The sequence below is a fragment of the Meriones unguiculatus genome, chromosome 5 (assembly GCF_030254825.1).
Source record: "Meriones unguiculatus strain TT.TT164.6M chromosome 5, Bangor_MerUng_6.1, whole genome shotgun sequence".
NCBI lineage: Eukaryota > Metazoa > Chordata > Mammalia > Rodentia > Muridae > Meriones > Meriones unguiculatus.
In genome coordinates, this window is record NC_083353.1 from 105,121,993 (window position 1) to 105,148,406 (window position 26,414).

The following is a 26,414-nucleotide window of genomic DNA, read 5'->3' on the forward strand; positions in this document are numbered from 1 at the left end:
TGGGCTGCTCTACACACCTGTGCACAATCCTCTCACACAGCCTCTGTTCACACACATGAAGGCACACTCTAGGGATGCATTAGGCACCCACACTCAGCTCCCACACTTCCAGCCCTGTACCTGGCTAAAGCACCTGGCCCCTCCGCACCTCAGATAAAATAAGGACTGGAATCATTCCTTGGCTTGTTAGAAATCAAGCACAACCCACAGACGCCTGTCAACGTGGCTACTAGAACCGTTTTCCCACAGGGAGCTCCCTGTAACGCCTGTTCTCTGTGATTCAGGGACCCAGTGTGTAGCAATCTTTCCCAGGATGCAGTCTCCTGACGCCTTCCTCCGTCCTGTGGCTGGAGTCTCCGTCTCATTCTTATTTCACAGGCCGTGAGACAGGAGTGCTGAGAAATGGGTGACATTTCCAAACAGTGGCTTTCTAGAGAGTGACTGGCTCATGAAGGGTCAAAGGGGAACATACAGACCATGTGACTTTGGTGGGCAGGTCACCTTTCCTCTTAGCTTGATCTGTAAGGGGACTTACATTCCCCTTGTCCTGAAGCATTTGCAGTGCTCAGTGGATACTGAGAGTTCTGAGTGATTGCCCAGGAAATACTTTCTGTGGTTATTCAATCTGGAGAGTGCCTTTCTGTGGTTATTCAGCAGGATGTGTGCCTCCTGGGTGGCCTACTAGGGTAAGAATCCAGTTCTCCCACCTTGTCAGCCCTGTTCTGTCCCAGAGCTCAGTGTTCAGTGGGGGTGAAATGGGACTGACCCTGGTGTATACAGCTAGACCCTACAGGAGAGCTCCTTGGGAGAGCACAGTGCAGGGACAGTGTCTTTGGTGGAGGAACCTCTCATGCAAGAGCCTGGAGCTGTCTTTGGAAGGACCTTGAAAATGATGTCGCGAGCCTGATGCGGTTGGTATATATGTGAGAGAATCAAAGGGTCCCAACTGCCTTGCACCAGGAGGGGGGCATAAGGGTCAACAGTATTGGACCCACTGTGTACAGGCTCCAAAGAACCACTATCCCTTTCCCCACCAAGAGAGAAATGAATACTACAGAACACAGGAATGAGCTGTGTCCTCGCAGTTGGGGATAAATCAGGCAGGCTTCTTGGAGGTGGCTGTACTTCAAGCTGACCTTGGACCACCTTGGGAAGGCAAAGCTTACCGGCAGAGTGGTAAATAGAGGTCACCCATGTACCACATAGGAGGACATTCTCTGGATCACTCCTGGAGGGTTTGTGAGAAAAATCCTAGTCACACCCCCATTCTACACATGAGAAAATTGAGGCCCAGGAAGGTTAGGTCCCCTGCCTAAGGTTGGCTAGGTCCACAGCTTTGTGTCAAGAGAAGTGTTTATCCAGCTACACCTTGGGGTGCTGCTCAACCCGTCCTTGTGGACTTGCTCCTGTGGTCACCTTGGCATGCTAGGGTGTCCATCTACTGATCCCTGCAGGTAAGAGAGCCACAAATATTTGAATGTTCTGCAGTGGGGCCCCAGCCAGTGGTGACATGCCCCAGTGTGACTTGGGACAGGATAACAAGATAAACACATGTCTTAGTGCCTTCTCAGTTTTTTAAGCTCTACCTAGCTTTTCAGCCCCTTCGGTGCTTGAGCCTCTGTACCCTCAGGATCGAGCCTCAGATCCCTAAAGTGATGGATGGGCTATTGACTCATCCCCGGGACTCTTAAATGAGATGTCCTCAACTCTGGTGTCTTGTGCCTTCAAGTACTAATACCCATAAGTGTAGGGACTCACTGGTAGGAAAAGCCTGGTTTCAGAGCTGGAAATGTGGGTAAAGAATTCCCAGCCCTTCTTGGAATCAGACACAACCAGCAAAGTCCTATTTGTCCAAAGCAGGGATTTTGTTGAGTTGGAGGGGGATTCTCCAACCTGCAACACTTTCAGCAAGTCTGAAAGATAGAACTGCATGTCGTCATGGGGACAAAGTCAGCTTGAGCAGCAGATAGGGGTCCTGAACAGCAGCAACCTTGTAGAAAGGTGATGACAGCAGACCCCAAAACATCCATACACAGCAGCCTGGTGACTTGAGATGCCTTCTGTTTTCAGAAGGAAATGGGCTCACAGAGGAGGGGAAAGGAATTGTCCACGTCCACACAGAGGTTAGTGACAACTCTACCTGTCAAGGATTACAAGAAAAGGCAGGGACAGGAAGAAGAGTTCCTGGCCATAGAGGAAGGCGAGGCTGAACTGGGATCCTAGCCCTGCAACTCTGCTACTGTGTGTCCCTGAGCCAAGCACTCAACATCTCTGTGTTCTATGTTCCCATGTATCAGTGGTTAGCACGGGGCAAGTGCTTGGAAACGCAGCTGGATTCATGTCTTCCTGGGTTTGCCACTAGATAGCCAAGTATCATATGATAAGCCACTGCCCCTTCTTGGGGCCTCGGCTAGTACATCAAAGGGTCTAACTAACTGATATCCACGAACTGCTTCTGTTTTAATGAGCCGTGGATCTAAGACTCAATGAATTCTCCAAGTTAAGGAAGAGAGGGGATTTTAATAATAGCAACGGCAATAATTCTGGCCATTTATTGGGTGCCTACTATGTGCTGGGAACTCAGCTAGGTACCAGGCTTTCCAACGCTCACATCTATCCAGTGAGCTGTTGGCTTTCAGTCTCTCCCTTACTTCATCCTGTGTACCGGCCAGTCTCAGCTTTCTTATATTCTTTTGGTTCAGCTCCAGATCATTCGCTGGCTCCCCAGTGCTCTCAGAATCAAGCCCCAGTTTTGTTCCTTAATGCAGTGCTGGGGTGAGTCGCCCACTCAGACCCTGGAGTCCTGAATGGAATCTCACTGACTCTGGTGTCTCTCCAGTCAGTCCTTCCCCAGTGTCTCACACCCAGTAGGTGTTCAATAAATATTTGTTGAGTCAATGAATACACAGATGAAGCATTTCTCTAAATTAGGCCACACAAACTGAAGTCGTTTGCAAACCAGCCACAAGAGCCGGGCAAAATTCTCTGTGCCATGTCTATTTTTATTTACTTAAATATTTTCTTTTTTTAGATTAAATAAGAGTATCTCAAAAGGAAACTTTACATCATATTGTAACTAAAAGACCAATATTACTTGCCAGAAATAGGTCGCCCTGAAAATGAATACAAGGTCGAAGCGGAAAGACATCCCATGTGTCCTAGACCCTGCTACCCACCACAGCTGGAGGTGCAGGGCTTTGGTGCATGCTTGCTATTGCTCCTGAGAGATAAAAACCTCTGCCCAGCACCAAGCTGAGGCTCATCCTGGTCCATGAAAATTCCCCTGACAACCTCTAGGGCCTGGCAGCTGACATTTTAGAAAGGAGGTGTTACAGGAGCTGCCTCCAGCTCATGAAACGCCTGTGAGTTACCTGACAAATCCTCACTCAGACTTTTCATAAGGGTCTGGGGGCCCCACCTGTGCCTGTCTTGCCTGTAGCTATAGCACATAAGTGCACACACACACCAGCCCCATGCTTTAGAGACGGCACTCAAACTCTGCCATGTTAAGATTGTGGTTTGACGCCGTCTGCTTAGTGGACATGCCTTGAGGGATGCAGCTAGGCTGGGCGGCACAGGGTTGAGGAGGTGAGGGTGTTGTGAAGAAAGTTTTAGTATCCAATAGGCAACCCTAAGAAGCTGTCTTAACAGCCAGGAGCAGCTTTCAGTGGGAGGTCAAAGAGATGCAGAGACTTGAAAAGATGGAAATAAAATCAGATCAAGAATATGGGGGAGGAAGGGCTGGAGAGATGTTTCAGTTGTTAAGAGCACCGGCTTTGTTTTCGGAAGACCTGGATTTGATTCCCAGCACTCACATAGTGGTTACAACCATCTGTAACTCCAATTTCAGGGGGTGCAAGCATTTCCAGGGGAAACCTGCATGCACCAGGCACACACAAATGAGCATATGCACAAACAGACACATAGAATTAAAATGAATTCATCTTTTTAAAAGTAACTTGATTATTTGGAGAATCATTCTGCCTTCGGGCATGGCTGGATTAGAGGGCTCAAACAACATTCATCAGGCCTGTCTGCCTTATTTCTGCCTCCCTCTGTGTTCCCTTATATCCAGGGAGGCTCTGTTTCAGGTGTGGCAGCCCCAGATTTAGAAACCTGTTGGCGATTAAAACTTTCGGTAAAAGTCCCATGTAGAGGTGTGTCATTGGCCTAACATTGGTCACGTGCCCTTGCTTTGAGGTGATATGTCCTGACTGGAAAGGCTCTGGTCACATTCCCATTTGTGGACAGGAGCCCTGCACCCAATCATAAGATTGAGAGGAGTGGGGAGAAGGCCCTAACAGTAAAAACTGAAGTCCTGAGACCGGAAGACATTGACATGACCATCAGGAAAGGGAAAGAGACCCTCCTCCTTGCTTCCCTCCTCTTGCTCGAGGCCACACCCACGTTTCCCCTGACAATTTTGTACATCCATCCATGAAGCAGCCCACACCCCAGTGGCACTTCCATGAACAGACCTAACTCTCATCCCCACCTGGACTGGGATGCTCAGGGGTAGCCCTGGCAGAGCTTGGCATTCTGGGCTGGCGAATGGTTGTTCCAGGAAAACCTTTTTTCACTTGACACGTAAGAGGAGCTGTGGCTTGTGTGTCTACCATTGTGTCCCTAAGCCCAGACAAGTGTGTAACTCACAGGAGCCCTGGAAAGATTTCTTTGAAGTACACATGACACCTGGTAACCAGTCAGGGGGGGGCAGAGAGCGCTAAGCCTCCATGCTTGTGGAAGCAGGTGTGGAGAAAGAGATAGAAGTCAGGTAGCTTTTGGGAGTTTAGGCTGGAGACCCCAGGATGGATGAAAGTAGAGGATAGGAGGTCAGATACTAAATGCCAGACTCGTGAACAGAAATGGGGAGGTCACTGAAACTGTAAAGAACGATTTTTTCCCCCCTGAGTCTTTGGGAACCGTGGAAAAGGCAGGCATCACCTTTTCCCCAACGCCTTTATGGAAGGAGCTGAGCCAGAAGAGGCAGCAGCAGACAGGAGAGGTAGGGAGGGGGCAAGAGCCCTACCCAGGCTCTCATAATGCCTCCAGGAAAGAAAGTGTGATCGAGCCAGAGAAACCAAGAGACCAATTAAGGCAGACCTTTGAAGACAGGAGACTGAAGGAGGATGGAGGCCAAGAAGAGGGAGAGGGAGCAGGGCTGGAAAGAGAAGGCCAGACAGAGAGGAAGAGAGGAGGGAGCAGGCAGAGAGAAAAGAGGGGCAGAGCGGAGGAAGGAGGGGAGTGGGGCAGAGGGAAAGAGGGTGCTAGTAGGAGGAGGGGAGCCAGGCAGGGGGAGGAAGGAGGAGGCGGGCGGAGGAAGGAGGGGAAAGCAGAGCAGAAAGAAGAGGAGAGAGGGAGCAGGGCTGAGGTAACTGGGAGAGAGAAGAAGGGGCAGAGAAGGTGGGAAAAGAGAAACGGAGGCTGAAGGGTAGGGGCGGGCAAGACGGCGCGGACAAGCCCCGCCTAGTGGGCGTGCCTTGACGGCCCCGCCCCCTCCGCCCGCCCTCGGAGCCCTAGCGAGCTGAGAGGTTGCAAGCGAGCTGAGCGAGCCCAGGAGCCCAGGAGCCCAAGAGTCCAGGCGCCCGCGTCCTAGCGCGGCCGAGCCCGGAGCGGCCCGCGCAGCCCCGGCTGCAGGTAGGAGGGGAGGCTGGCGTCGGGGCGCTGGGTGGAGGGCGGGCCCCTAGGCTGCAGCGCCTTCCACCCCCCATCCCGTTCTCGCCCCCGACGTGCGCCGGCTGCAGCCCAGGGATGCTCCGGAGACAGGAGGGCCGCAGGAGGCCAGATGCCGTCGACGACCTGGTTCATTCCCCAGCGGACGGCAGGGGTGCCCGGAAGGAGCCGGACTAACGTGCGCGACGCGTCCCCAGTCTCCGAGTGCCTCATTCAGTAGGGGCAGAGGGATGGAGGGGCTGGGGACCACCTGAGGATGGGGACATCTCTTTCCCATCCCAGGCCACTTCAAGCTCTCAGGAAACCTTAGCTTAAAGAAAGCGCTCAGCAGCTGGGGCCGAGCGCGCGCAAGCCGGGAGCTGCTCCCCGGCTCACTGGAGAGACGCCCGGCGCAAGAGGCGAGTGGGGCCAGGACTTCCCGAGGTGTCCACTTCCTTCTGACAATGACCACAGCCTCTCCATGCTCAGTCTCTCTGTACCCACCCACCCCTGTCCCCACGGGTGACACTCACAGATGTCTTGTTTTGTGTTCGCTTTGGGCTTCCAACAAGAGACTCAGAACGGGCAGCTCTGTACGGAGCCAGTGTCCTCTAGAAACAGACCTGAGTCTCAAGGAGAAAATTGGATTTTTGAAAGCCAGTTGGTAAGACCAAGATACCTGAGGTCCACCGGCTGGACCTCCTGCCCACGAAGATCAGGGGTGAAAGGGACTGTGGCCACATCAGGGAAGAGACTATGTCCAGCTGAGTGGAAGTTGACTGCATGCCAATTTTCCTATGGCATACAGGTTGTGTCGGGCAAAAGAGAGAGAGAGAGAAAAAAAGGTGGATCTTGCATTTATTCTGTTGTTGTGAACTTTGTATCCCAACTTCCAAATTGCAAAACAAAAGAGATCTGTGGGAATTCAAAGTGTCCTGCAGCCTTCCCTCACCCCAGTTCTGGGAAGGATGAACCAGCCCCAGCAGGTCCTTGTCAAAGCATCCTCAGACTCTTTTCCAAGCAAAGGACAGGAAGAGAAAGTGGCCTTTGGAGGTGTGAGTCCCTGCCTAGAGGAGGAAGGAGGGAGCTTTCCCTAGAGCAGGAGGGCAAAATGGCTGAGCCTCCCTTGAGCCTCAGAAAGGAATTGCCAGGCAGGCTGCAAACAAAGAAAGCGCTCTGTCTCCAGCCAAGTGCTGGCTTGGTGGCCAGTGACTAGAGGACAAACAGTGAGTCCCACGCAGTAAGACACAGGCCAGCCTGTCCCCACAGCCTCTGTGGAGTGGGGTTCCCTGAGAAAGGCACAGGAGACAGGCAGCTACAACAGAAGGAGAAAAACGGTAATCGCCAGTCCCCATTCCTTATTCCAGGGCACCCACATTTGTTGAGAAGTAAGGTCTCCTGGGCGAGCATCTAATGAGGGGTCCAGAGGCTAAGGGAGAGGCAGCTAAGAGAGAGTGAAAGCAAGGCTAGAGAAAGATGTACAATAACTCCACACTTGTGTCAGCCCAGTATTTGACATCCCTGGCAACTCAGAGAAAGGGCTGTGAATTTGTTTACCCATGGCCCAGCATCCAGCAGGAACTCAATACGTGTTCCAGAATAAAGCCCACCTGGGTGGAAGATGATTGCCTAAAGGTCCAGCTGGGACGTAGCTGGGACCTGCCCTTGTAGCTATCTACTTGTGTTGGTGAGGTAGGAGGGCAGTAAAACGCTTCCTTCAAATCCATGCCCAGGAATTAGGGAATGTGCCTGCCCAGGGCAGGGTACTGCTACTTCTTGGCCAGGTGACCTTGGGCATGTTCTAGTCCCCCTTGGAAAGAAGATATGGAATGTCAAAAGCCTTTTGGTGTGCCAAGCTAGTAATTCCTACCTTAACCTTGTACAACAGAAACTGTCCCAACCCTGCTTCAAGAGTGAGGAGAGGATGAGGCAAAGAGGGAAATTGACTTACCCAAGGTCACACAGCAAGGAGGAGGCAAAGCAAAACTCTTCTGAGTTTCAAGTCTAGGATTGCCATATTGTGCTTCTCTGGATCTCAGTCTTTACATCTATAGAGTTAGGAAGGGCACTGACAGTGGGATTTCATGGTGGATAGTAAGTCAGTCCCTTTGGACCTACTGTCAGAGAAATGGCTACTTCTCTTCCTTCCCAGCAAGCGGCATAACCAGAGCAACATTAAATACACCCACCTCCCACAAAATACTATCCCTAAGATTGGCTGTGAGAGATTTCTCAGATCACTTGGAATTCAGAACTGTCTTTCCATCCCTGTCTCTTGCTTATGTTGGATGCTAGGACTGAGTGTGGGCCCTAGCAAACCCAGCCTTGGTCACCATTCGAGGACCTGTGCATCCTGAAGGCTTCCCATGACCTTGAGAGTAGAAAGCATGCCCATGCCTTTTCCTGTTGATTGTTTCATGGCCTGCCAGGTAGCCCCTTGATCCCAAGCTGTGTTGACCCAGCTCCAGTCTCCCTCAATTGCATTCCTGAAGCCAGACCCAATGAGAGAGAGCCCTTTTGTAGCCTTGCCTGGTCCTAAAATGAAAATGTGGCAACGGGCCTGTCCTTATCCAAATAGGAGCTGTCCCTTCTACTCAGCTGGGCAATGCCACCAATTCTTTACTTGGGAAATAGTAGTTAGCCCTTGCTGAGATGGAAATGACCTTAAAATGACTTTAGATGACCTTGAAATGACTTCATCTGCAAAGAGTAGCTCCTCCCCCAGCTAATGAGAGCAGCCCCTCCCCCAGCTGATGAAGTCACCAAGCTTTCACTGCTCCAGGATTATTTGGTGGCTTTTTTTTTTTTAATTTAATTTTTTTTTCCAGCTTTGCCCTGTTCTCTGAAAGTCATTGTCAGGTAGTGGGATAAAGCTTAGCCCCTGAGAGGGGAGAGGCTGGGTGGCCAGATTCAAATTCCCAAATAGGGCTTCCTGGGAGAGGTGTCTTTGTGAACTTGTTAGACACCCAGCCCTGTCTACTCCAGACTGACCCTGAGCTCTCGGAGGCCGAGGCACAGGGGAGCCCATGCAGAGTAGAGCCCCGTTTCCTGGTACAGGGTAGGTGTGAGCACAAGCTCTGATGCTTGCGCAGAGAACTGGAATTCAGATGTAAACGGAGGAACAGTTTCCAAGAACCCTTGTCCCCATGCCAGTATTGCAACCACAGTGACAGCTGTCTTCACCTGAGTACCAGCAATATGCTGGGGAATGTGCCCTGTGCCACACTTTGGTGGCAGTGTTTAATTTTCACAAGCTCCTGTGAGGTGTGTGTAACTGTCCCTGTGCAGGTAGAGTAACAGTGAAGGATACTAAATGGAGTTGAACTCAGCCATAAAGTCCTCTGTGGGAGATACCCTCTGCCGTGACTTGTAGGCACAGCCCGCTGGAGAAACTGCAGTGTCTTTCCTGCGTCCCCAGCACCTGAGCCTGACCACAGCTTGAGAAGGCCAGATTAGTGGCTCTTGACATAGGGGGAAGATGAAGTTTGGAGACCTCTGCTGTCATGTTGCAGAACTGAGATCCTGGCTGAGGTCGCCATCCTATTCCAACAGATCGGTGGTGGCCAGCATTTCATTTAAAGCTGGTTATGGTGGCCTGCACGCAGCCGCCACCTTTCCCAAACTCTCCGGTATCTCTTCATTTGTCCCCACCACCTCCCCGCTCAGGAAGCCATTGAGAACAGCCCGAGGAAGCCATCAGTTCCGTTTACTGTGATCTGACATGACACAAAAAGTGGCATCCGATTCGATGTGAGCTGCCTGCAGCGAATAGCCTTCTATTTTTATATTTCTCACAAATTGGAAATTACAAGGAGACCAGGTCTTGGAGAATGATTGGCGGTGGCACACGGGAGGTGGGGGGGGATGCGCAGCTGGGTGGAACGGAGCACATTGGGATGTTCGGGCCCTCCCAGCTGGTAAAGGTGCCCCAGGCGTCTGGGGCTAGGTATAATCCCGACACCAAAGCAAGGTAGGGGCGGCAGGAACTGGTGGCTGCTTGGAACAGTGATCTTCCACTCTCCTTACCTGTCAGCTGCTTGATGTCTGGTGTCTTGAGATAGCTGAGCCCTAGACAGGGGACATTCAAGGTCAAAGATGCCCTGGAAGGCATTGGCAGCAGGTTGCCTCCCTGGCCTTATTGCTTGAGAAGAGGAGAGAGAGAGAGAGAGAGAGAGAGAGAGAGAGAGAGAGAGAGCTGTTGCCATGAGGAGATGAGTGGGGACATTTGGAGTCAGTGTTTTGGTCGACTGCAGGTTGATACTGACCACACAACCCCTGGCTATCAACATAGCACTTCACAGTTTGTAAAGCATGCCCTTGCAGGTGGGATGGGGAAGTAATTCGGGGGTAGAAAGTGTGGACCTAGAGAAGAATCTTCCCACAACCAAAGAGAATCTTGTTTTAAGCTAGGTTTCTTATAAATCTAAATCTGAGTGACCGACCTTGACCTAGATGAGTTCTCTTTGCACAAGGGAGAGAACGCTCTCTCATCTAATATGCAGAATTTCAGTTTTAGAGGCATTTTCTTAGTTGAACCAGGCGCTCCAAACAAAGGCAGTTATTACCCTTAGTATCCTCATCTTCCGGGGAAAATGAGGCTCAGAAAGCTCGGGGCCCTCACCTGTCCCCTGGCTTCCCAGGCAATGTGGGTCCCCTTAATGAGCCCTTTTTCCTGATTAGGAGCCTGAGGAAGCACCATCCAGGCAGGAAAGGAAACCACAGCATCTGGGAACTGAGGTGGAAGATGGCACAGGTGGCCTTAGCCCAGAGGCAGCAGAGTGAAGAGCCCTTTCTGTATTTGTTTGAGCCTTACCTGGACTCTGGCCAGAACTTTTTGTCATCTAAATCATGTTCAGAGTTCATGTTAGGGTTCAAAAGTGTGATCTTTTGGCCCCAGCAGTGGCCAGATGTGGTAGAGAGGGAGATGTGTGTTCTCAAACAGGCCTGCATGACACAGGTGTGCTCAGCTGAAGGTGTGACAGGAACCCCCAGCCTTTGGGAAGCTATACAGAGAGGCCTGTGATCTCAGGATCCAGGATGGGTGTGGAGCAATGGTCCTATGTGAGCCAGGTCACCTGAAGCCCACTGTTGGAGCATCATGTAGCTGCCAGTGTGCTTGGCACAGAGGGTGAGGAGGCAGAATACAGGATGGAACACCTGGTCCAGAACACCTTTGAACACTTGCTGGGCTGATGGTTGTGACATCTTACAGGTTTGGGTCACTTGCCTCTGGGTTGCAGTAGGAGAGGCAGGAGGCCTGGGGGTTTCTCCAGTCCCCTAAGCTGTGAGGTGTCTTCAACTCCTGGTCACCCATCTGACCGCTGCCCGAGTATCCCACCTCCAGCCCCTAGACATGGCCGGGTCCCTCACTTCATCCACTCCAAGCCTTTGCTCTCCCTACCTCTGAGGCAGAGGCAGGGGAATAAGTGTCCTGCTTGTCAGCCATGTTTGGATGGGGGTTTGCTGACACCAAATCTGGTGCTTTTCCATGATGCTCACTCCTTTGAAAAGCACCTGAGCGGAGATAAGAGTGTGAGGAGGTGACATGAGGAGATAGGGTTCATTCTTTGCCATCGCTGCGACGGTTTCCAGAGCTTGAAATCAAGGGCTCACCTGTAATAAAAGAGAAAAGAAAAGAAAAGAAAAGAAAAATACCCCCCCAAAACCCACCCATCATCCATGGAGAAGGGTGAGAAGAGGTCTTACAGTTTCATGTCTGTGAAGATGGGGTTTAAAGGCATGTGTGCGCCACAGGGGCAGCTAATAGATTTCTTCAGGAAGGAAGAACAGACAAGGTCTTCCTTCCTGATGTGACCCTTTGACATGACTCGGAGCCCACTGCTCTACCATTGTCCTCTGTATGGAAAAGCAGGCACCAGAGTTGTAGAGCTGTCCCAGATTAGTTGACAGACATATGACAGAGCTGGGACTCCAGCTCTGTCTAGCCTGTCTCTCTATCAAGCCTGGGCTAGCATACCTGAGAAAGAAGCGGAAAGCCACCTCCCGCCTGGCTTCAGGCTTCAGGGACCATGGATAGGTCCCTTCTCTCTCTCCAGACCGCTGAAGAGGATAGTCATCAGTTTGCGGTTGCCAGTTCCAGAGGTTCGGGCAGGATTGGGTGAGGGAAGCTGCCCACCCCACTTCCTCTTCACCCCTTGAATTTCTCCCCGACACCCTCCCGAGACTAATGGCTGGGTAAGATAAGCGCTCTTTCTCCAAATGGCAGTGAATGGCAGTAATGACAGAGCAGATGTGGTAGTGCTCATTTGCTAAGGCATTCAATGGAAACGCCAACCCAGGGGAGTTCAATAGCAATGCAGGGCTGCCAACAGCCTGCTCAAAAGCAGTGCTATTGTCCTGGGCTAGGGCAGAGCCCTCCAGCCCCCAGCCTTGGAGACTCACTAGGTCCCAGAGGCAGCTGACTGTCCTTCCCATGTTTGGGGTCCTCAGATGCTTCTGTGACATCAATCCATGGCTGCTTTGGGAGACTTTCCTGGAGGTCTCTAGGAACCTAAACAAGTTAACTACTAGGACAGGTGTGGCAATGGGCTAAACCAGATAGAATGTTGCACATCTACTGTGTGTCAGGCCCTGTGAGAGAAGAGCTGTTCGTTGTGGAGACTGCCTCCTTCCAGGGACCCAGATCACCCTTTCTTCTCCCTCTCCATCATCTGTATGGTTCCTTTAGTGACAGCCAGAAGCCACACAGCTGAGGACCATAGCAATAGAAGCTGAGGGTTAAGTTGATGTAGGGACAGGCTGTAAACAGGCCATTGATTCAGCCTTCCCAGATAGTATGCTGGGTTCTGAGGACTATCTGGGTCTTCCTCAGCATGTTGACTGTTTCAGCCACAGTCTGCCCATCCAAACAATAGGGCTATGATAGCTGCTAGCAAAGCTGTATGTCCCAATTAGGAGTAGCCCTATTGCTGGGGGGTTGGGAGTGTCTGGAGGTGACATGTTAGAACTGGTTCAACAGAAGAGAATGCCATCACCCAAGACAGCTTCTGGGTCACTCTTAAGCCTAAAATGTCATTCTAACCTCCAACACTGGGCCTCACGTGGCTCCCTAGAACTAGAATGCTACTTCTCATGATTTTGAAAGTAAAACCACAAGCACACCCACTGCAGGTGGCCCCCGGATACAGATGGGTAAACTGAGGTCTAGACAGTTGTCCTAGGCACAACAGGTGCTAGGACCCAGAACTTCTCGCCCAGCCCTGCTGCTCTTTCCCCTGCCCCAAGCCAGCCCAGCTTGACTGTTGAGAAATTATTAAATAGAGTTGGAGGAAGGACTCGGGTTGCCGTGACAACGGAGCATGTGTCCTCGGGAGATAATGGCGTTGCACAAGGAGAGTGATGTGCGTGGAATGCTGATTCGGATTGAGGAAGCCAGCAAGAGGGCTGAGGGGACTAAGTCTTGGCATTAGGCTCCCCCACAGGATGCATGGGGGCACCTTGGGGATGTGAGTGCAGGCTTGGGATCGCTGCAGATGCTTGCTGCTGTTGGGTTTCCTTCTTTCTTTCCCAGCTTTCTCAGAAAGGGGCACTTCACTCCACTGTGATACAGAGTTAGGTAGAGGGGAGGCAACTCCGAGGCTCTGGTCATACCACAGAGAGGCAGAGCTGGCCTTGGCCTCTCCCAGCTCCAGGGAGAGCCTGGCATAGGGGATGGGAACTAATTGCTGGAATCTCAGGGCAGTGTAGTCTTGGGTCCCTGCAGAGCTCTGGTTTCCTCTGAGTGACGGACGAGGACAATGAATATGAAGATTTTGCTGGACAGCGAGAACATGTCAGCCCAGAGAAAGAGAAAACTGCACACTGCCCCAGGCAGAGGCATCAGTTTTGAAGTCAAAGCCAAAGCCAACTTACCCACCATTTCTTTAGCTTTGTGGCCTTGGGCAGGTCATACAGCTTGGAGCTTCAGCATCCTCCGCTGAGAAATGGAGAGAATACCATTTCCCACCTCACAGGAGAGTACAGGAGGATGTACACCATGGTAGGTGAAGCCACCAGCTAGTCCCAACTGGCTCTCTTGATAGCAGTCACCATCTGTCATTAGCCCAAGGAGAAAGGCCAGGAGCAGGGATCACTACAGCCATCTGTGAAGTTGCAAGAACGAAAGTCACTGAAGCCAGGGCAGGTGTACAGCATGCTTGTCCCCAGGCTAGGATATCAGAAGATCACACAGACGCTTCCATCCTCGGAAATAGGTGCAACGTTTCACATGCTGCGTGCACTGCGTGCAGTATGCCACACTGGAGATGTTATTTTGTTGTTTTGTTTTGTTTTGTCTTTTCCTCCAGCTGTGTAAACGACCATAGGCTGCAGGTCTTTTCGGAAAATATTCTCACCCATGCCATTTCTGTCTCTCTCGCTACCAGCTGGTAAAGTGTATTTCCCCCTGGATTGATCAGGGGGTCAGAGAATATGAGGGTAACACCTTGAGGAACCCCAGAGAGCATCTCTTGCATGCTGATAGGAACGTGAGCTGGCTGTCACCCCATTCCTTCTTGGAAGTGGAAAGAGAGAGTGCTGGATTCTGGCATGTGGCCATTTTCAGAGGCAGAGGGAGAGCGGCAAGTGCCAATAGAGACGAAAGCAGGCAACCATTTTGTTCATGTTCATGAACCTGTCTGAGTAGGCCCAGTCCTCGAGATAAGATTGTATCCTGTTTGTGGGTCCCCTACAGGTGTTGGCCAATGGGGTGGCAGGTTCAGGTTCCCCACACCTCCTGTCCCTGCAGTCAGAAGAAGGCCAAGGAGCTCACTTGATGGCAAACAAGTGATGTTCACATTCAGTCAGGATTTTGGCAACATTCTAATGTTTGAGGCGTTCACTGGAGGAGTTTGAAATGATCAGTCTCTCCCTGGCAGTTCCCCAGTTCCTGTGGTATGTTGCCTGTAGCTGAGAACTAACATCCTTCCTCCGCCTGTTTCTCTACCGTTATCTCAAAACGGTGTCAGCTGGCGAGCATTTTCTGTGTCCAAGGTATTCACCTCATCTTACTTTCCAAGTACGAGTCCTAAAATGAGATATTAAGTTTATATGGAGAGCGTATGTGAGCAACCTTCAGCCCCACAGCATTCATCTTGGACTGTGACTTAAAATGTGTGTGTGTGTGTGTGTGTGTGTGTGTGTGTGCTCTCTGAGATTCTTGCTGTCAGGACTTTTGCTTCGTGGGGGAGAGTCAGGGCACATCGCATGAAGCTCCCCTGGAAAGCTGTGAGAAGGGATCAACAGCAGATGCGCTGGTGTATGCGGGCCTCCGGTAGAGTCTTTAAATGTGTCAACTCAGCACCAGATCCCAGAACTTGACCCCTTTCCAATTCTAAAAGTACAGTTGTAAAATACTCTAGGCCCATGGTTCTCAACCCGTGAACTGTGACCCCCTTTGGTGGTGGTGGTGGTGGGGAGAAAGATCCTTTCACAGGGGTCACCTAAGACCGTCGGAAAACAGATAGTTATGTTGTGATTCATAACAGTAGCAAAATTACAATTATGAAGTAGCAACGGAAATAATTGTATGGTGGGGGTCTCACCACAACACGAGGAACTGTAGTAAAGGGCTGCAGCATTAGGGAGGTTGAGAACCACTTCTTTGGGCATTTTTTTTTTAAACCCTGACTGAGATCTTAGGAAAAGAGAAATGGGATTTGTTGTCTTCCAAGTAGGAAGCAGAATGCCACACACGCTTTTCTGGACTCCATCACCTTGAGACGCTGACACCCCCAGGAGGGGCCATCTCTACCCTCACCCTCCTACTACCTCTCAGAGAAATCCTCTGCTGAGGGACCACAATGGCATTCTGTACCCTAGGACTGCAAATCGAAGGCCGCTTGCGACCAAGTAGTTACACACGTCGGTAAGGGAGTTGGGGACAAGGTGATGATGATGGCAGAGCTCAGCCTCCTCTCTAGAGGATGCAAATTCAAGTGTGAAAAATTCTAAGTAGACATCCTATAATGCAAAACTATTTACCCCACAGACCACTGGCTCTGGGGTGACCTTGGGGGATCTTGTTGCTGACAGCATGCCTCTGGAAAGGCTGGATAAAGCCTGTGGCATTGTTGGGGAGGCACCCCGAGGACCTCCCAGTGTGGACGCTTGGCCAGAAACCTTGACGCTGTCCCTGGTTACCTTCACTGCCCAGCCATTTTATGCCACCCAGTCAGGCCTCCTCCTCACTTCTATGTGTCATTTACTAGAGATGTGTTTAGTTCAACTAGCCCTGGTGAGATTATTTTTTTTAAGTTCCCCCAAATTTGCATTCTGCTAACTCCCGTGGGAGTTGCCAGCGTTCTGAAAGAGGCAGGATGGTTATTTAACCCCATGGGCTCTCACAGTGCGGTTTACAAGGCAGAGAGCCATGTGAGAGGGCGCCAAGTGGTCACCCTGTCACTCAGTTCCTGATCCAGTTAATCCTTCCGGTGGGTTGAGCTCGGGGCCTTTGCAGAGGCAGCCTTGGAATTAAGGCCCTCCAGAGAACCAGCCTGTGCCACCACAGGAGGCCAGGAAAGGAGCTGGGATAGCACCCCTGGCCAGCGTTGTGAGGTTGCCTTGTGTCCACTGCAGGGCTAGATGGGCAGGCGGCTGCCTGTGTAGAAGTCTGTCTGAGTAGAGAGGTTCACTTAGCAACCCCAACCTTGTTAGAAGCCACAGAAAAAATCAGTGGTCCATGCCCCAAGGCCAAGCTTGAATCCAGATCATTCTCCCTGAGTGACCTTGGGTTCCTCCTATCATCTCAGGTTGCTTTTGGTGAAGGTCTGCTCCCTTCTTTCCTCAGTACTCAGGAATCTGCAGCCTGGGTCTACAGGCTTTCTGCCACCCTCCTTTTCCTCCCCCTTTCTCTATCCTTCCTCCTCCTCACCATATTCTCCCTACCCTCTACCTCCTCTTGTTTTTCCTTCTCACCCTTCTCCCAACCCCCACTCTCTCCACTCCTTCATCCTTCACATCCATCCCCTCCCCCCCATGCCTCCCTTCCCTCTCTTGAATCCAAGGGTGGATGGGGAGAGCAGTGGGCATCCTGAGCTGGCAGTCTTGGGTCTACAGAGCATGCTCATGGCCAGTGAGGGGGGTGTGGTCCAGGCTTTTCTTTATAGGAAGCATCAGAGGGCTCCAGCAGGAGGTCACCGGGTGGTGAAGGACCTGGCTGCATACTGTAACACTGTATTTGGAGCTGGATACAGAACCCTGCAAGAAACCTCTTGTGGGTTTCTCCAGCTGCCACCCGCCCAGCCTTTTGCCTTGTTTTCTGAGAGCCCCTTGATAAACACTTGCCAGTACAAGGCTGCCTTGGGGACACATGCTGTCCTTGGACCTTAAGGATGGAACTCAGGAGGACACACATGCATCCAACACTGTGTGTGGTGCTGTAGGGGGCACCGAGTCCCATCTGTACAGAGCTGCTATCTCCCACACCGGAACCAGGCAGTGGTGACAGATCCCCTCAGATCAGTTTCCCCGTGTGCTGGTGGCCCTGTGTCCCCACAGAGAACCATGCTTAGGAGCCTTAGTTTCCACTTCTGTGCAGAGGGGATGTGGTGAGGGGCAAATGACATGGTGCATGAGATACACAGAACACAGGAAACATACAGGAGGCTTTACAGGGTTGGATTTGCAGCCCCACTGCAGGATAAACACACCTTCCTGCACACAAGGCCCTGTACAGCAGCTGGCTATGGCCAGGGAGAAATCCATGGTACTGGTCCATCTGTGTTCATTTCTCAAGCGCCCTGGGAACTCTGCAAGAACCTACAGACTCCATCTCAAAGCTCATCACCCAGAACCCAGCATGGGGCTCCGGCTCACTCAATGCTGGACAGATTAGATTGAAAATCGCCTCAATAAAAGGAGGTGCACCACCAGACACTGTAGATAATTAGGCTTCTGCACAGGGTTTGGCAGGATGCCGGTGGTGTGATGGAAGAGAGAAAGGGGATGAGATTAGAAGGAGGAAGCTAGGGTCACTAGGAAGCAGAGCCCTGCTCCTCTGCTTGCACGCAGAAGGAAACCCAGGGCACAGAGAGCGCAAGGTGTTAGCTCAAGGATACACGGCTAGGGAGATGAGAGCTCTGTGCTCCCCAAGGCTGGCAAAGTCCTGTCTTCAGTGAGCCAAGATCCAGGGTCTCCATGAGGAGAGACTCTTATTAGAGCCCAAGTCTCATAGTCTAATGAGACTATGGCCAAACAGCCCTCAGTAGCTCCTAAGACATCCACGGGGAGATGCAGCCTTCTTGAAGCCGGGCTCTAGGGTCTGTGGCCTCTTAGGTTTCCTCAGAGAGCAGCAGGACATGTCCTTGGGGGTTACTCCTGGAGGAAGCTGCCTGCTGGGGACAGGCCACATACCAAAGGTAGGACTGGAAGTACCTCTCTAGATTGAGCCAGCAAAATAGAGCAGTTAGCATATAGGACCAGCAGCCCAGCTGCCTGCTTCCATTTTTGAATCTTGACATCCAGCTCCTGGCTAGGAGACCTGGGCAAGTCACTTTGCCTCTCTGTGCCTCAGTTTACCCTTCGGTGAAATGGGACAGTTGCTAAGTGATAGCTTAACAGTTATTCAGGGAAGCCATAACTGGTTGTGCATTTGATGTTGTACTCACCCAGCCTTCAGCTGCCTTCTCCCTGAAAGGGCCAGAGCCTCAGTTTCCTCTTCCTTTTGTCTGGGCAACTTCATCTCCCAGCAACCCCAGCTCTCTCACTGTAGCCATACCAACTAGGATGGACTCTGGGGCCAGAGAGCCTAAAGCCTCAGGATATTCACCCAGGCCTCATTCCAGGATACACAAGCTGAGGGTAGGCCAGGCTCGAACTCCTGGGCCCAGGTTAAGCTCTGGGTGATCTGGGGTAGGTTGTTGGACATCTTTGAGCTATGGCATCATGTCGGAACGACGGGACTATTGATCAGGTAGCTTCGGTGTATCTTACTCTTCTCTGGTGCAGGCATGAACTGGAAAAACAAAAACCAAAACCTGTGAAGGTTCTGTTGAGCCCTGAGAGGAGAACTCACTTCCTAGACTGTCTCCGTGGGATTCTGGGAAAGCCTAGCATCTAGTACTTTCTAATGAGAACTGGTTTGCAGGCCCTGAATGAACGTGGAGGGAGATTGAAGACTAGAAAGATAAAGTCGCTCTTGTGCTGTGTGACCCTGAGCTCATGCCAGTCTTCTCTGAGCCTTGTGCAGATATGTAAGTGTGGTATAGAAACAGCCTGCACCAGGAAGGTGCCTTATTTGATTCTCTTACATGTTAGCTGAGGTTCCAAGAATGGGGTCTGTTCCAGAGGTCCAGCTGGACTCTCCCATCAATCTTGCCTGAAGCCACTCTTTTTCCATGAACACCTGTCAAAGACTTCTGGGACTCTACCTCCCTCTGGCCTCTCTTCCCTGGGCTAGCTGTCATTGCTAGTTGCTCCCTATGACAAAGTGCATATATGGCTGATCATCTCTTTGTGTGACAGCTGGAACTGCCCCTTACTGACACATCTTGTGTGCCCTGACTTCAATTCTCACCACATTCTTGAAGCCTGAGAGCAGCCCAAGCCAAATATCCCAACTAAACACCCTACAAGGGTAAGATGGGAAGTCAGCCTCACAAAATCTGAGGTCTCTACCTCATAGCTTCAAGGCTCAGTGCAACTCTGTCACACAACCTAATTCCAGGGGACACTGCTCCTAGCGTAACTGCACTATGCACAGCAAGGCCGGAACTGCAAAGCCCACTGAGACTCGCTACCCCCACAAACTGCAGCCCTAGGCTGGCAGGCCTCAGTTTCCTTCTCTATCTGAGGAATATAGTAACTCTCAGCTTATGTATCTACAATAAGTCTGGACAGTAGAACTCCTGTGATATGCCTAGAATATACTAGGTGCTCAAAACATGCATCATTTCTGTGAAAGGATTCAAGCATGGGACTTGGGTACACAGCAGATGTCCCAAGGGTGGGCCTAGCATTTCCCTCTCAATCAGATAATAAAATGCATTGTTTCCTCTTGGCACGAATCCAAACCCAATATTAATTCCTTTCTTGAACCATCACAGTTCTGAAAGAGATAAAAGCAAGCAGGCTATTACAGCTGCTACAAGCCTCTGCCATCCCAGTAATTACTGAGCAGAGGGGAGGGAGCAGTGGGCCTAGCCAGGGAGGGAAGGAGGGAGAAGGGGGGTGAGGGAAGGATGAAGGAATGGGGAGAAGGGGAGAAAGGAGAGGGGAGGAAGGAAGGGGGATGGGGAGAGAGACAAGCAGGAGCAGAATTTAGGCCAAGCCTGTTGCTCTGTCTCCTCCAACGACCCACAGCTCATGTGCTAGGACAATGGTATTCCTGACTCCCAAGCCCTGGCTTCTCAGCCTCTGCCTTCTTTCCACCCACATGACCACACCAGGCCTTCTGAAGCCATGAGACAGAGGGAGATTGTCCCTTGGGGTTTCCCTGTACTCTGCTCTTTCACAGCTGCCCACTGGTTCAGTGCTGGGCTGCCCATCTCTAGGCCACCAGCAGGCTTCCAGGCCCTGCTCCAGGGTGGAGCCCCAGTGCCCCAGTGGCCAGGACCAAGTCCCATGTCTCTCTTGGACTCAATCTCCCAAGAGCCTCTCTGCTTGTGCTCCTGACCTTTTGAAACATTTGTCACAGCTACGGTGAGATCCAGAAGCATGAGACAGCACTTCCCGTTTCAGATACAAAGTAATAATAATAATAATAATAATAATAATAATAATAATAATAATAATTTGAACTGCTGACTCTGGCCTCTGGGACCCTGTGTGATATGACCTCATCACCTCTCCCCCTGGATCTGTTCCTTTCTTGGCCTCCCTGCTGTCTTTCAAAAGCCAAGGGTTCCTTCCTGCCTGGGGTCTTTGCACTACTTTCCCACTGCTTAAAACACTGTGTCCTAGCGTGTCACTTTTCCAACTTCTAAGTCAAACTGGATTTTATTGTTGTGGCTAAATAAAACAAGCCGGAGGGCTGCTTGTGACCCATTTGCCACATCTGATCTAGAGCTTCCAGCTCCACACTCCTTCCTCGCAAAGTGTCTCGAGTTGAGGGACCTACAGAGCACTTTATGTTGCTTTAGCTGTGTTCTTGTCAATGGCTTTAGGGTTTGGTCACAGAGCCCCGCAGAGGAGGGATGGACCATCACTGAGACACTCGCTACTCTTTTCCTTCTGCTTTCTTTCATTAACTCTCAGAGACCCCTGAGTGAGTCTTCTGTTTACCTGGTCATATCCTTCTTGAGAACAGTTCCTACATTATCCCAGTCTTGCTCCCTTCTCAGCTTCTGACAGGGATGAGCCAGACCTCTTCCTCTTCCAGCTGAGGTAAAGACCCACAGCAAGGAGACTCATGCCTTGATACCTGGTGGGCCCCACTAGGACTGACAGGGCGACATCTGGACTTTTGAAATGCTGACACTCTGAGGGACCAGAGTCTCAAGAGTACCAGGCCCTCCATCCCCACGAAAGCCCTGCTGGGATATTCCCATACAGCTGCAGCCAGGGGTGCTGCGTGCAGACTATCAGTCCACAAACAATGGTGAATGTCCATGCAGGCTTGTGAATGTCAGCCAGCACCAGAGTTAGCATGCATACTTATGTGTCTGGCCTTGTTCTGATCCCTCATTTATACAGATAAGGGTCAGAGAGGCAAGGAAGCTCACCCTACAGTAGCAGGTGCTGGAGAGAACTCAGCACTAAAGTGGCTTCAGTACCAGGCAAGTCCAGGTCTCTGCATCCTGGATCCTACCCTGGGCATCAGTTCCATCCCACCAGCCTCCTTTGTGTACGTTCAGACATAGACATGAAACCGCAGCTCTTGCTTGGCTCTGCAGCTCTTTTTTGGATGCTGCAGGTGTTCGGCTGAATCCAGATAAACATTTCCGGAAAACAGAAATGACAGCCTGGCTCCCTCAGGGCCAGCTCTGCCAAGTAGCCCTGCCTGGGACTCCTGGGTTGGACTCAAGGACTTGTGGACTGCTTTTTCTGAGGACCCAAAGGGCAAGGAGGCTTAGAGCCACGTGTGACCATGGGAACCGTCTTTGCCCATCAGTGCTACTGTCACAGAATGCCACAGGCCAGTGTTGGATAATGGCTGGAGGCCCACGGTTCTGGAACCTGAGAGTCTATGGCAGATTAGAGGCGCCAATCCTCCTCAGAATATGGCAGGAGAGAGGCTGAGAAGGTGGAACTCACTTTTTAAACAATCTTCTCAGGCGACAACGACGTTGGTGGGAGCCAAACCTCACAATACACCTTACCTCTGAGGTATCTCATTCAAGCCATGGTAAAGGACACTTTGTTGCATCCCAGAGCAGAGTAGCTAGACTAAAGAAAGCCTGGAAGTGCAAGCTAGAACAGCAGCAAGATACACCCCCTTCTTCCTCAGCAGCCAGCTCTTTCGGCCACATTGACTACAGAATGCGTAGCCCTCAAGTCTCTCCTCACGCCAAAATGCCAGGGGAGGAATCTGATTGGCTAGCTTAGGTCACATGGTCAGACATGGCCTTTGGTGATTGGATCATTTTGAATAAATATGGTAGCTGGAGCCTACTAGGATAGACAGTGGGACAACTGAGGACACGGTGGTCACAAAAAGAGCGAGCACGTTTGTCTGTCTCACCTGAGTCTGCAGTGTGCATTTCCTGATTCTGGAGCAGGTTCCATCTTCAGCCTCCTGCTCTCTCCATCCTGGAGGCTACATTCTGCCTCTACCTGAGGCCACATTTCTCCCTGGTGTGGCCAAGCCTGGACGGAATGACATTCAGGACAAGACAACCACTGTACAGGAGGCTCAAACTGAGCCGGCTACCGTGAGGAGGAGAAGCAGGGGTGGCCTTGAAGTATTCCTGGGAGAAGGACACATGACGCTGGTAACAGGCTGCATGTGAGGGGCTGGAGGCCATGCACCGCACACGGGGCCTCTGGGGCAGATCCCAGGCACAACGCCCATGCCGTCCATGGCTTTTGCTCATCTCCTAAGTGGGAGCCACAAAGCAGCACTTCCTTCCTGTGTTCCAGTTTGTTCTGAGGGTTCCATAAGTTTAGTTTGTGTCGTTTTTATTAAGCAGCTTCTGTAGAATGTTCTAGAAAAGAAATGTTAACACACAAGAAGAAAACAAGTTCCATGAATGTCTGTTGACATGTTTGGGGGGTGGGGGGCGGCAGAGCCTTAAGCAGGACACTTGAAGATTTTCCCAAACTCCACCTTCTGTGCTATAAAATATAGAGTTCTACTCTGTGCTCTGACAGCTCTTCAAGTTTATGTGGAGGGTGGAGAAAAATATCAGCCAGAATAAACTGCAATTCCGTAAATTTCAAAACAAAACAAAACAAAAACAAACAAACAAAAAAAACCCTGTCAGTCCAGTTCCTGACTCCCAACATCCCCTGAGTCTTGTCTCACCCCTGGCTCCTCTTTTCCCTTTGATAAAATTATGGAACACCCTGCCCATCGTTACAGCTGTTCCAACACAGCCCATCCTGCATGTCTGCACATCCACAGGCTAGCGCCACACTGCATGGACTCACTGCAGGTACCCTGGCAGGGGATGCTCTGCAGTCTCAGGCACAGCCTGCCCCAGCTGCTTCCCGCTGCCTGCTGCCCCCTGCTGACAGTCCGGCCCCATCTGGTGTGGACTGCTCATTCACCCCCCCTACCCTTCTCCCCTTCTGTTCTGCAGGCTCTGTGGAGGGGGCCTTTAGGAGAGGACTTACCACAGAGAACTTTCAGGTAAGATGAGCAGCTGTGCAGGAGGCATTCTGCCAGCCAGGTGGCCATCACACCCCGGCAGACCTGAGAGCTGAATAATGATCTCTAGGTTCAACAAGAGACTTCTCAACCGGAGTACGACTGGAGGTGACAGAGGCGGCCTCCCCACACTCTCCTCAAGCATCTCTTTGTGTTCCCAGATGTGCTTGTGTTCCCCATGCACTCAGCCAGGCATGGGGGTGCACAATTGTAATCTCAGCACTTGGGAGGCAGAGACAGGAGGATCCCCAGGACCTGCTGGCCAACCAGCCTAGCCTTCTCTGTAAGTTCCAGGCCAGCAAGAGACCCTGTCTCAGGAGTAATGAACAGCTGCTGGGGAATGGCACCCAGGTTGACCTCTGCCCCATATATGCATACTCACATGAACATATGTACCTCCACTACACACATACACACACAAGACAGAATCAGCAGGAATGTTAAGTCATAGTACTAAGTACTAGTACTCAGTTGGTAAAACAAAAACAAAAACAAACAAAAACAGAACTGAACTCAGGACTGATCAGAGGGCAGTTTCATATCCACGCTACCTCTTTAACCATAACCCGCTCTGTCCTACGACAACCCCCAGGCTGCAAAGCTGCTGTCCACGTGGACCGGAGCTGACATCACACGCCCACCCACCAGGACCCCCGCTGCCAAGTTTGTGCTCCGAGACATGGCGACTGACAACAGCAAAGTGGCTGATGGGCAGATCTCTACCGAAGTCAGTGAGGCCCCTGTAGCCAGCGACAAGCCCAAAACCCTGGTAGTCAAGGTGCAGAAGAAGGCTGGGGACCTGCCTGACCGGGACACATGGAAGGGCCGCTTCGACTTCCTCATGTCCTGTGTGGGCTACGCCATTGGCCTGGGCAATGTGTGGAGGTTCCCTTACCTCTGCGGGAAAAATGGTGGCGGTAGGTGGCCACCTGGGGGCCAGGTCTTTGCATCTTCTGGGTTTGCCTTGGAGGAAAGGGGGGAGGGGTCCTTGAAGAGCAGGCTGTACTTGTTGCCTTTTGTCCTCTCTTCAAGAGTCCCCAGTGACAGTTGTCTGTGGCTGGGAGATCAGAACTTCTGTATCTCTTTTTGCAAGATCTGGGATGCATTTTGAATGAAGGATTCCATTGGGCCTGAGCCTGACCCTGGGTACCGCTTTCCAGGCGGGACAAATAGGAATGGTGGGTGGGAGACTCGGGGCTGTAAGTGTGTCTCTCCTCTCCAGGGGCCTTCCTGATCCCGTATTTCCTGACACTCATCTTTGCGGGTGTTCCTCTCTTCCTTCTGGAGTGCTCTCTAGGCCAGTACACCTCCATCGGGGGCCTGGGCGTATGGAAGCTAGCTCCCATGTTCAAGGGTGAGTAAGGGGGCTGGGCATGTTGAGGGCCCTCACCCCAAGAGTCCTCTGGGAAGAGGATGCCTTGGACCCATTTCTGAGGGTGCCTGAGCAAGCCCTGTGTGTGTCTGCAGGCGTGGGGCTCGCGGCGGCTGTGTTGTCCTTCTGGCTGAACATCTATTACATTGTCATCATCTCCTGGGCCATCTACTACCTGTACAACTCCTTCACCACGGTGAGTGGCTACTGCTCAGGGCCTGCATGGGTTGTGGCAACCCCCAGTGTGCTCGCTGGGTCAGTCCTTGAATGAGGGGTGTAGCGTGTCTCTTATGTACCTTTCCTGTCCAGCCTCGCTAACAGCCTTGGTCTAGTGCCTCAGGCATTCCCACAGTTGAAGCCAACAGTCCATTTTGTATGGACTCAGATGGCATGGGTTTGAATACCAACTCTTATGTCTACCAGTTGTGCAGTTTCAGGTACCAGCTTTAACCTCTCTGAGACCTCACTGCTCCCATTTATACGTGACCCAGCAATTCTGTTTCCAAAGAAGCAAAAGTAGGGTCTCAGGAACTCTGGGATCTATGTGTGTGGAGGAATATTACTCAGCTTTAATGAAGGAAGACCCATGCACTGTGGACATGAAACTTGAAGAGGATGAGGTTGTCATGGAGAACAGATGCTGTGTGGTTCTATCTGCTCATGCTTCTTAAAGTGGTCAGAGTCCAAGAGACAGAGGCATCGTGGGGCTGTAGTGAGTAAAGGAGACAAAATCCTAGAAAAATGCTGCTGTACAATACTGTGTGTCTTCCACGATGCCGAGCTGCACACAGAACAGTGGTAGATTTTAGATGGCCTGTATTTGACCAGGAAGCAGAAGGAAACAGAAACTAAAACTCACCCCATAAGTCGTGTGTAAAGAGCCTAGAGGCAGGCTGGACATGGGACAGACCCTGTCTGCTGGGGTCACCCCTGTGGACACAGGGTGGACATAGTATAGCTTGGAAGCTGGTTCTTGGAGGGGCAGGAATTCATATTTGGATGATGTGATCTTGTCTACCTGCCTCTGAGAACTGTTGAGAAGGAGAGGTGGGAAAATGGCTGTGAGTGAGTGTGTGGGGTGATAAGGGTGGGCAGGTTGAGTGGGGTCCTCTCTGGCCAGCTTCTGGGACCTAGTTGGACCTGTCTGTGACTCTGCCCTTGCAGACCCTGCCATGGAAACAGTGTGACAACCCCTGGAACACAGACCGCTGCTTCTCCAACTACAGCCTGGTCAATACCACCAACATGACCAGCGCCGTGGTGGAGTTTTGGGAGTGAGTGGGGGCAGGGCATGGGGCTGGGGAGGTTGAACCAGCTGGTTGGCAGCAGATAATGTAGCTTCTCCCTCAGCCATTCATCCCTGGGTCTTTCTTGAACACCTACTGATGCCAGGGTAATTAGAGATTTGGGTATGTCAACAGATAGTGGCAGCAGCAGGTGGCTTATCCTGGCAGGAGGATGTGCAGGGCAGGAGAGGTGGCCTGTTTGCCACGACAGGGGGTTGGGAAGTGAGTGGAGTAAGAGAAGGAGTGTGTGTGTATAGGCACAGTGAGGGGGCGGGTACAGAGGATACGTGGTGAGGGACTATGCTAAGAGGCAAGGGTGAGCTGTGGACCTTGGTAGGTCACAGTCTTCTCTTCTCCA

At 51.5% G+C, this 26,414-nt stretch overlaps 1 protein-coding gene across 1 annotated transcript in view; it reads left to right on the top strand.

Moving 5' to 3' along the window:
* The first annotated feature begins 5,430 nt into the window (after positions 1-5,430).
* Positions 5,431-26,414, top strand: part of Slc6a1 (solute carrier family 6 member 1) — a 33,385-nt gene continuing 12,401 nt past the window's right edge. The window contains exons 1-6 of the mRNA XM_021637608.2: positions 5,431-5,637; positions 23,331-23,380; positions 23,991-24,315; positions 24,621-24,752; positions 24,866-24,966; positions 25,935-26,044. Coding sequence (XP_021493283.1) covers positions 24,078-24,315; positions 24,621-24,752; positions 24,866-24,966; positions 25,935-26,044 — 581 coding nt within the window. The 5' untranslated portion in view covers positions 5,431-5,637; positions 23,331-23,380; positions 23,991-24,077. The remainder of the gene's footprint in view (positions 5,638-23,330; positions 23,381-23,990; positions 24,316-24,620; positions 24,753-24,865; positions 24,967-25,934; positions 26,045-26,414) is intronic.